Raw genomic sequence first — 11,034 nt, forward strand, 5'->3', positions numbered from 1 at the left:
CAAAATGTAGACATAGCACTGAGAAGATAGAGCTAGAAATCTAAGAGTCGCTGGGTGAGCCAATTGCTCTGTGCCTGACCCTTCTGTAATCCCCTCACTGCCTTCACAACTGCCATTAAAAAAACCCAAAAAAACCAAACCCATTGCCGTTGAGTCAATTATGACTTATAGCAAACTAATAGGACGGAGTAGAACTGCCCCATATAGTTTCCAAGGAGCACCTGATGGATTTGAACTGCCTGCCGTTTGGTTAGCAGCTGTAGCTCTTAACCACTATGACACCAGGGTTTTAATAGTGCCTAGTAAGAGATTCATGGAAGAACCAAATCCAATGGGCTATGGCCAATCAAACCAAACCAAACCCAGTGCCATCGAGTCGATTCCGACTCATAGAGACCCTATAGGCCAAAGTAGAACTGCCCCATAGAGTTTCCAAGGAGTGCCTGGCGGATTCGAACTGCCGACCCTTTGGTTAGCAGCCGTAGCACTTAACCACTAGGCCACCAGGATTTCCAGCCTAAATGGTAAAATTAAAAGAAAAAAAAAAATCCGTTTTCTGTCCTAGGTTTTAAGTTCAAGAAGACAAAATATCAAATTATTTTCAGTTTCTCATGTGTGTTTACTGCCTATGAATTTTAGGATCTTTATAATCACTGCTGGCTCTGCTGTGTCTGACTTAGTTTAGCAATATTCATGATGCTATAAAAAGATCAAGTAGGGGATTGCATTTTTATTTAGGTGCACAGCAGGATTATAACCCCCTGTATTGTTTGATATTTTACCCTGGTATTTAAATTTTCTGCACTTCATAAGTGCAAAATATATTTTAAAGTATAAGTACCTGTGTTCGAAACAATTTGTGAAAAAAAGAAACAGCTATTTTATTTCCCTTCCCTTACCTAATCTTCTCTTTCCTTAGTTTCTACCAATGATTTTTTAAAATACACGTCCATATAAACAAGTTCCATTTTAATTATAAAACTGTATGGGGCAGACAGTCATTCCTAGCTGACTCTTTGATCATCTGATAAGGAGTGGTTTTTTTGGTGTGCTTTTCTTCTGGTTTTATGTGTTTTTAGATTTTAACAGTGTGAATTAATTAATTAATTAATTAGGGGTCCCTCAGGAGACCTGACTGGGAGTGTACAGAGGGGCCCTGATTCCAAGAGGTCTGTGCTCACTGTCACAGCATCACTGTGAACATCCAGGCCCAGCCATTGATGCTGCCTACTGCTTTTGAACGGGCCAAGGAGGGATCTAGAGAGCTTTTGAAAAAGCAAAATACTGAAGAACTAAGCTAAGTGGTCAAGGGATCAGGGACAAAGTGAGAGAGGAAGAAGGAGTATGACTCTAGGCATAATATGAGATTAGAGAAACACCACAATGAGCCCATCTGCTGCATAAATTTTTTTTTATTTTTTATTTGAGACAATGATGACTCCAAAGTTGGAGAGACCCAGGGTGAGAGGAGACAGCCCATCGTCCAGAGTGAAGGGACATCCCTGCCCACGTGCCATGACCTGAATGCACTAAGGGACAGGCACCAGGGAAGGTTCTGGTAGGGTCTGACCTAGAAGGGCTTTAGGACCCACCATCATGGATATGTCCCTCCCTTCATGTAAGGTGAGGTTCCTGCTTTCACCCTGCCTTCAGAGGTCCTACAGGACAACTACAGGATGTCAGGGCAATGAAGGAGGACTGCATAGGGAGAGAAAGAGTGTCACAATGCATACCTAATTTCTAGGAGACAAGAGGCTATGAAGGGGACCCAGACAATCTTGTTGCCAGTTCCTGCTTTCTTTAAAACGTCAGCATGGGAAAAGGGTAGGTGTCAGAGCTTCTGGGTATTGCTTTTTGAGGATCATGGGGTAATCTGAACCATCTACCTTGATTTCATTTGGAATGGATTGGAAGAAAAATTGATACTTTGGGAAGAGAAAATTGGGGAGATAGGTTTCCCATTTCTAATTGTTCAAACACACACATATGCAGGTGCTTTGGTAGTACAGGATGGTTTGGTCATATGTAGGCTGGGCTGGAAGCAGTGCAGAGCGAAGATGGATTCTTAGTTACGTAGGTCCTTCAGGTGGGAGGAAGGGTTGCTACTTTTGCCACTCTCTGGCCCTTTCTACTGGGTTTCAAACTGCTTCAGGTACTCGAGGATGTCTGAATTGACTGTGCTGACTGAAGCCTTATGGTACCAGCGCATGACAGGGACTCCATCAGGTCCCACCAGGAATTTCTCAAAGTTCCAGCGGATGTCATGGACCTTCATAGGCTCCCAAAAGAGTTGGCTTGATGAGCCCAAAATCTCAGAGGGGGGAGGGCAGGAGTTCTGCAGCAGAGATATGAAAAATAAAAAGATGTTTATTTCTGCTTCTGTCTGGTCCCCACCCCTATATAGTCTACTCACCATAATATGTATCAATTATTAACTACCTGACATCCTCCCAATCAACCACAGACATATCAATGAATCATCGACAATACAACTACTACTATTCAAGCAACCAAGAGTTAGACAGCATGTTGCTAAACAGAACACATTCCTCCTTTCCCTGCTTCCCCCCCATTTTCATGATTATACCATAGTGCTTCAGAAAAAGAATATATAATTTGTCTAGCTTTAGTTTCCTTAGCTGAAAAATAATGGCTTGGATTAGTGTAGTTGTTCCCAGAGTTTGGGACTCCATAGGCCAGTAAAAGTTCAATGAGTATTTTTTTTAGAGAGTAAAGGAAAATTACCAGCATTCATCATGACAATAAAAAATTTTAAAGAAAATTAAAATTTAAAAATGAAAGGATTTTTAAATATTGGGTTGAACCATATAAAATTTCCCCTATCATCATTTTGAACAATGAAACTGGCAATTTCATATGTTTTAACTTAATATCAGAATAAAGGATGGTCTTTTACATTCAACTAAGTTTTACAGAAAAACTCCCAATGTTGTCCTTTTTTTTTCTCATTTTGGTATGAATGAGTGAAAATTTCAACAAGATCCAGCCTTATTCCATAGGCCAGCATTCGGAAATCAGTGGACTAAGAGATCCTCAGGGGCCCTTTCATGCTGGTCTTCTGCAGCTCTAACATTCTGTGACTCTAAAAACACTTACCACATGGCAGCTTACATAGGCATTTCTATGTTTGTCTCCCAACTAGATATGAGCTCCTATTAATATTTGTTAACTCATTGCATAGCCTAGTAGGGATTCAATAAACAATTGTTGAATAAATAAATCATTACTATTCAGTAGGGGAGGTTAGCCCACGTAAGAGTGGACATACATACTCTTGTCAAAAAAGAGCTTATCAATTTTGTTGATTTGATAAACTCTTTTTTGACAAGAGTATGTATGTCCACTCTTACATGGGCTAACCTCCCCTACTGAATATGGATTGGACTGAACAATGGATTGGAGAGGGATGCTGGTGAGGAGTGAGCTTCTTGGATCAGGTGGACACTTGAGACTGTGTTGGCATCTCTTGCCTGGAGGGGAGATGAGAGGGTGGAGGGGGTTAGAAGCTAGCAAAATGGACACGAAAGGAGAGAACGGGGGGAGAGGGCGGGCTGTCTCATTAGGGGGAGAGTAATTGGGAGTGTGTAGCAAGGCGTATATGGGTTTTTGTGTGAGAGACGGACTTGATTTGTAAACTTTCACTTAAAGCACAATAAAAGTTATAAAAAAAAAAAGTTTATCATACAAACATTATGTGTTTCCTCTGCTTGAACTCAGAGCCCCACAATAGTTGTTGCCATGATCTCTGAACTTATTTGAGCATCTCCTTCCAAGGAGTCCACCCCCAATCCCAGACATGAGCCCCACTGCTTTCAGTGCATCCCTGCCTGAACAATCTATACCAAAATTATGTTCACTCACCTTCAGGAAAGTAAATATCTTCTGTTCTTTTTCTCCATTCACATCCCCTTTCTCAAAGAGCTGGAAATTGGGGACAAAGCCACCACCTGGACGCACGTACCTGCAACGAACCCGAGTGTTCCCAGGAGGGTTCAAATTAAGACAACGGTGTATAGTAATGGCTACCACAATTTTGCCAAAAAAAAAAAAAAAGGAAATGAGACATAAAGGGAGAGAGGTTGTAGATAGGGAAGGTGAAGAAAGAGAGGTATCTGGGTATCAGGACTTCATGCAATAGGCTTTATAGAGCCAATGGAGAATTCCAAGAATATTGGAAGGCCTTAGTTGAGCTTGATTACAGGAAATGGAAATGAACCCCTTCTCTTTCCCCTCAGTCTCCTCATGATTTGTTTCCATTTCATTCTCTTCTTTCTCCTAACCTTCCAACTCCGGAACCAGCATCTCTGTGCTGCTTTTCCACTATATGTTTCCCTGGTCTCACCATCAAAGAACTCAAAGTTAGTGAGACTACTTCAGCATTGCCACAAGGGCCAGAAAGAATTCAAAGCATCATGGTGATGTTCTTGAACCTATTAATCTACCATCCATACCAGAAGTTTCCAGAATGGAGGGCCTCTAGGCAGAGAGGGGAGGGAAAGTCCTGGCAAGACCTCTGCAGGCACTCACTTGAGTCCAGAAAGGATCTCTGAGTTCTTTCCTGGTTCTTGTTTTCCAAATTGGTTGCAAGGAAAGCCCAATACAACTAGACCAAAAGGCTTCAGCTCCTCTTGTAGTGCATTCAATTCTGTAGGTAGAGAACAGAAAGCATAGGTAGCTTGACCAGCATCCCTGCTTTGATCAGAGAAACATCATTGGGTTTTTCCATTTAACACCTAAAGAAATTGAATACTATAAAAAGAAAGGTTCAAGGTTATAGAGATTGACAGGTTTCCAGAATTCTTTGGCTGTTTTTTTTCTCACACAGTATTTTTCACAACTGGCTATACTTCAAAATTCAATGGGAACAATTTTTAGAAAACACAGGTTGGTTGGTCCTATATGGGGGTCCTATTTGATTCAGAAGAGAAGCCATATTTGAAAGCCACTTCCTTCCTTAGTTGGTGGACTGAGCAAAAATTTTTTTAAGGAAAAGGCAAATCTTTTCCTCCCCCACCCCAGTCTGCTCCATAATGACACAACTTGAGGATTATGGGGGCACTACAGTCACATTCCCAGGAGCACACTCTGGTGCTCTAACCTGGGAGTGGCAGAGGGAATCAGAGAAATTTGAAGCCTAGCTCCATAGTATTCTCTGCTCTCTTATCAATTCTAGTGACCTAACTAATGCCTTTTCCCCTGGAATCCTCACTGGCACTCCAGGGCACAAACTCTAACTTGCTCCTTACCACTACCAGGAAGTTGTCCAACTTGTCTGCCTAGGCTTGGAGCATTATTTCCATCTTAGTCATTTTCAGGTCAAATTTATTAGTCCCTTTGAGGAGCACCAAACAGTACCATTCAGACTCAGCTCTACCTGCTGGCATCTCCCCTAAGAACCTGCTCTTATACAGAGAGTGGCTCTCTATTTTTATGTATTTCCTCAGTTATTGTCCACACATATCTCCCTCTTATCTTTAGCAATCAAGAATATTTCCTTCCCATCAATGACTGCCCTGACAGGGAACACAAAAGAGAGTCCCTGATGGAGCGGGAGAAAAGTGTGGAGCAGAACTCAAATTCACGTAAAAAGACCAGACTTCGTGGTCTGACTGAGACTGGAGGAATCCCCAAAGCCATGGCCCCCAGACACTCTGTTAGCCCAGAACTAAAACCATTCCGAAGCCTACTCTTCAGATAAAGATTAGACTGCACTATAAAACATAAAATAACACTCATAGGGAGTATGCTTCTTAGTTCGATCAGATACATGAGACCAAATGGGCGGCTCCTGTCTGGAGGCAGGATGAGAGGGCAGGAAGGGACAGGAGTTGGTTGAATGGACACAGGAAACCCAGGGTGGAAAGGGAGAGTGTGCTGCCACATTACAGAAATTGCAACTAGTGTCATAACAATATGTGTATAAATTTTTGCATGAGAAATTAACTTCAACTGTAAACTTTCATCTAAAGCACAATTTAAAAAAGGGGAAATACATAAATATAAAGAATGTTTCCTTCTTAAAGCAGAAATAGAGTACTTGAGTGGAGCAGACAGTTAACATGCTTGGCTGCTAACCAAAAAGTTGGAAGTTTGAGTCTACCCAGAGGCACTTCAGAAGAAAGGCCTGGTGATCTACTTCTGAAAAATCAACCATTGAAAACCCTACGAAACATGGTTCTGCTCTCACACATATGGGGCCACCGGAAGTCAGAATGAACTTGACGGCAGCTGGTTGGTCGGTTGGAATAGTAGAAATACTTCACAGACCTTGATTCTGGTCCTTTGGCAAGTTTCCTCTTATTTTCCTCATCTGGAGTGTAATTTGAATGAGATACACTTTTAAATCCTCACTAACTATGTAATTCAATAAATTATATCGCGGCAAAGTAATGGAAAATTATATACCTTAGAAGTGAATGAGGAAACTCATTACGTGTTGTTATAGAATAATCTCCAAGATATTTTACCATGTGAAAAAGCAAGGTGCAAATGGTTACCTAAAGGGAAGGGAACATAAAAGGTTTCATTGTAAAACCTTTTGTATCTTTTGAATTTTGTAAATGTATCGCCTATTCAACATATAACATGTTTAAATTAAACCTAAAGCAGAAAATAAAGTCCTTGTCATGTCAAGAACAGCATCTGTCTCTAGTATAATCCGTATAGAACTTTAAATCACCTTTTCTGGATAACCAGGAAACTCAAACTCTTCTTGATGAGCGCACAAAGAAAGAAAAATCTACCTCAGCCACTATAGAAAGTTGGGCCAAGTGTGGAGAGATGGAGCATTCTCCCATATTACCAGTCACCTCGCCAGCCTTCACACTACCCCAAAGGCATTCAGATAGAAAACCACATTCCCTTCTTCTCTGTCATTTTGAGATGCCCATTGATCTCAAAATCTTTTCCCAAAGATCAATCCTATCTCCTGTTGTTACCAGGAGTCACCAATAAGAAATATAAAAGCAACCCCTCACAGGCAAGATCTAGTCTGGAAATCATAGCTAGGCCTTGGTATTCTCCTGTCGAACACAAACAATTTCACAAAACATCAATAACATATAACTTGTGACCATAAATGATCAGGGCAAAAATAAGACCACTCTGTAATCATGTCCGAACACAGGCAAAACAAGAACATTTTCCAAGCCAAAAAAGGGACCAAACATCCCTCATTCTTGCCAATATGAGTGACTGACACTTCTTTACTATTACAGCTTTGTTTTTGTTGTCGAGTTGGCCTCTGACTCACAGCTATCGCACAGCAACCCCATATAAGAGTAGAACTGCCCCATAGGGTTTTCTTGGCTGTAATTCTTATGAAAGCAGATTGCCAGGTCTTCATCTCATGTGGCCACTGAGTGGGTTCAAACTGTCAGTGTTTAACAATTGCACCACCAGGGCTTCTTGAGGTGCATTAGTCTTGCTTTATTCCTCCCTAAGTGTAGATATGATTTACTAAGATATCCAATCACAGAATTGCCCCCATTTCCTGACAGCATCCAATCCAGAGCAAAACTTCAGTTCCTTGAATCCTTCCCCAAATCACCTAACACAAGGCCGGACACTATAATAAGTTCTTTCTAATGCCTTACTAAGAAGCCCTATAATTCCCTACAGTGTATGTTCTCCCAGGTAGCACTGAGCAACAAACTCAACTTGTTCAACTATAGGTGTGTTTCTGGTGGTCTTTGGTTCAATCTTAGTTCTCAAGTGTAGAGAGAATTCTTCTGGTAGTCTAAGGAGCAGAGCAGTGGTAGGACATAGGGGAATGGAATCATATCTCTCCTCTGCCACCAAAAGAATACACTAGCAAAAATTTCTGTAATTAGAATATGTAAATAGAATATGGCCATCTGGTAAAGCTAGTTCCAAAAGAGTTGAAACATGAGTTCTCACCAGGATACTGAGCTGTTAAGCCTCAATAGGTGGCCACATTGACGAAGAGGACATGCTTGCCCACATACTGCTTGAACTGGATATATTCCTCGCCGTTGAGAGTGAGGGCTCCATACTCATAGATGTTGCCTGTCACCCCTTTGTAGCAATCCGTCTGAAATGTAATAAAAAATAATCATAAAGATGCAATAGTAAAATAAACAATTCCCAAATACCTGTAAACTTTTTCAAAATACTCAAAGACCTTTCATGCAATAAGTTGAAACTCTGAGAACTGAAGAGACTTTTCAAGTAATATTTATAATCGGGTTCACACCACTACTAGAATTTATGTCTTCTGACTTTTTTTCTTCTTCTTTCTTTGTGGAGGAACAAGCTTCATAATGCTCTTCCCATTTCTGGAAAATTAATACATCTCACCTCTGTTCTGGCAATGCACCCTCCCCTACATCCTTACTCCCACCTCCAGTCATCCATCCCTTCTCAAATATTCTTAATAGACTTTTGCAGAGTTTATCATAATAGAAATAAGTTCTACATTAATTTCTCATTTATGTGTTCTTATCTTGTAATTTCCTTCCCAAAGCCAGGCCCAAAACATGACCCTTCTCTTGATCCCCTTGAAGAATCTTTTCAAAGTTTGCCTATGGGGTGCTCACTGTTACCAATCCCCCTCTTCTTATCCTTATATTGTGGAGAAACAATTTAGACTGCTCAGGAATGGGGGATTATAAATTATAAAGCCTAGGGAGGAAACTTCCTATCAACAGGCATACCAAGGCTAAAAGGCAGACTGAGCCTGGAACCAAAGACCAAGCTCTTGTTATAAGAGGGGTTGGATTTAAACTAGACAGACTTCCTGGAGATGTGGAGGAAAGTCTTAGAGTTTTAAAGTAATATAATTTGGGGTATATGGGATCTTAGTTCACCAAGGTCTGCCCCACGCAGTGAAGGAATACCCATAGGTGAGCTTCTATGGTGAGAGTGGGGCAAGAAGATTTATCATCTACTAAGTCTGTAAATACTGACACCAGGACACCAGGCAATAGCTGTTCTTTCACTATTCTTGGCGAGAAGGAGGTTCCCTCTAGGGCAAGCCCCTTTCCTAAGTGTCCATACATTCATTCACACCTGCGCACACACAGAAGTCCATATATTTGGGAGCATCACCCTAAGGAACTCCCTGTGAAGGGGTTGCCATCTATGTGCCTGCATTCTCCTTGCCTTCATGCCAACATTGCTCTGTGCTAAACGATTTCTAGCATTTGCCCTTCTTGTTACTGCAGTAGAAAGCTACATGGAAATCACTCTGTAAGCTGGAATGCAGGGTCCCAGGAAAATTGTAGACTTAAAGTCTCCAATCCTTCCTTTCCAGCTCACCCATATTCTTTGATTCTGCTTCAATTTGTTTAGGTCTGTCTGAAGAGGTCAGGATACCCGAAAACATAAGCTTTTCATAAGAAAATTTTCTACATCCAGAACTCACACCTACTCAGGAAGCAGTGACTGATACAGACCTGGAAATTCACTTTGGAGATTGCTTTTTTATTTCAGAGAGGGGGAGTAATCTTACTGCAGGTACCAGCTGTTGATTTTACATGCATCATCTTAGTCTTCACATGAACTCAATAACAGAGCTAATTCAAGTGTTGTCTGAGGACTAACCTTGGGAGCAATGTTAGAGATGCAAATGCCTGGGCCCTACCTCAGAGCTACAGGATCAGAAGCTATGGGGTTAGAGCCTAGAGATCTGTTCTACAACAAGCTCTTTACATGATTCATAGGCAAGCTAAACTCTGAGATGCCCTGCATTACCAGATGGGCATTGTTCTTCATCTTTTATAGATGGGAGGAAGAAACCAATACAAGATATGTGACAGGTCTAAGGCCACAGCGAGGCTCAAGTTTTTGAATGAATTTGTGTGGTTTTAAAGTTAGCACTTGTTGCCTCAAATCATCTACTTCAGCCTCAACTCCTAACCCCACCTCATAAACCCCTAGACATATACACACACCTTTTACCAGGGCAACTGAGATCCAGTATAGGGGCTTTCTGATGGGTGTCAGGCAATTTGGGGCAGAACTAAGACCTAAGAGCACATTCTCTTCCTCAGATCGCAGCCTTGTCTCCACCTCACCACAACCATCTCCTCTATGATTACAACTGGCTGACAGCCATCATAGCCTTATATACTTTATTGTTCCCTGAAAAAAAAAGCTTTTCTTTCTCTGACCCTGGAACCCCTCTGAGCACATTCCCGTACCAGCTTCTTTTCTCCCTCTTCCTGCTTTCTGCCCGAGCAGCCTCTCCTAGAGATCAGGTCTAGCTTCTTCTCAATCCCTTTGCCTTTCAAGACCCGCCCCATTTCCCGGGAACCAGAAGGCTGCTCCTTAGATAAGTTTGAGACAAGTCTGGAGATTGGCTCTGGCCTATCAAGCGGCCCCCAGAAATAAACAGGAAGGAGAATGTACGCTTTGTCCACGGTCTACGCGTGTCTCGATGAACCCCAAGCACAGAGGAGAAGAAGGTCCACTTGAGAGACAGTCGGTTTAGGAGAGGCCCTGCCGCAGACGCAGAAGTTTGGGAAGAGCTGGGAAGGCGGATCTCTTCCTTAGAGAACAGGGGAGGGAAGAGCTCCTTGCATCCCTGGAGGCCGAGCTAGTCTTCAGGTGCTCAGATCCACCTGGGTCCCCTGCGGGACACTCACCTTCATCTTCTCCTGGTTCGGGCTCGGCTGAACAAAGCCCACCAGCAACAGCGAGAAAAGATAGGAAGCCCAGACCTGCCGGATCATGGCTCGTACTAGGAGGTCCCAACGAGTCTGATATCCAGCGGAATCTCGGCCCCTTTTGAGCCCCTGGCAGGGACCAGTTTGAAGACTCGCCCTCCAATCGCAGGGCGGCATTCGGTCCCACCCTTTCCCTCCCTCTAGCCCCTCCCCCCTCGCTAGCGCCCCCCTCCCCAGGGCACTGGGGAGATGGGACTAGCACGCGTTCCAGAATCTGAGATACTGCCCCTGCCCTCTCCAGGTGAGTGTCACTTCCTACGCGGTGGCGCAGTTAAGAGCTAGCCTGCCATGCAAACCCTGGTGGCGTAGTGGTTGAGTGCTAACC

At 42.6% G+C, this 11,034-nt stretch overlaps 1 protein-coding gene across 1 annotated transcript; it reads right to left on the reverse strand.

Annotated features, from left to right (window-relative positions):
- Positions 1-1,258: 1,258 nt before the first annotated feature.
- LOC100665742 (epididymal secretory glutathione peroxidase) lies at positions 1,259-10,826 on the reverse strand. The gene is made up of 5 exons (XM_023540259.2): positions 10,629-10,826; positions 7,921-8,092; positions 4,549-4,666; positions 3,883-3,982; positions 1,259-2,335 (listed from the first exon to the last, which is right to left on the reverse strand). The coding sequence occupies exons 1-5, from the start codon at positions 10,824-10,826 to the stop codon at positions 2,129-2,131; spliced, it is 795 nt and encodes a 264-aa protein (XP_023396027.2). The 3' UTR covers positions 1,259-2,128.
- Between the last annotated feature and the right edge of the window lie 208 nt (positions 10,827-11,034).

This window comes from Loxodonta africana, chromosome 1 (assembly GCF_030014295.1).
Source record: "Loxodonta africana isolate mLoxAfr1 chromosome 1, mLoxAfr1.hap2, whole genome shotgun sequence".
NCBI classification, from domain to species: Eukaryota; Metazoa; Chordata; class Mammalia; order Proboscidea; family Elephantidae; genus Loxodonta; species Loxodonta africana.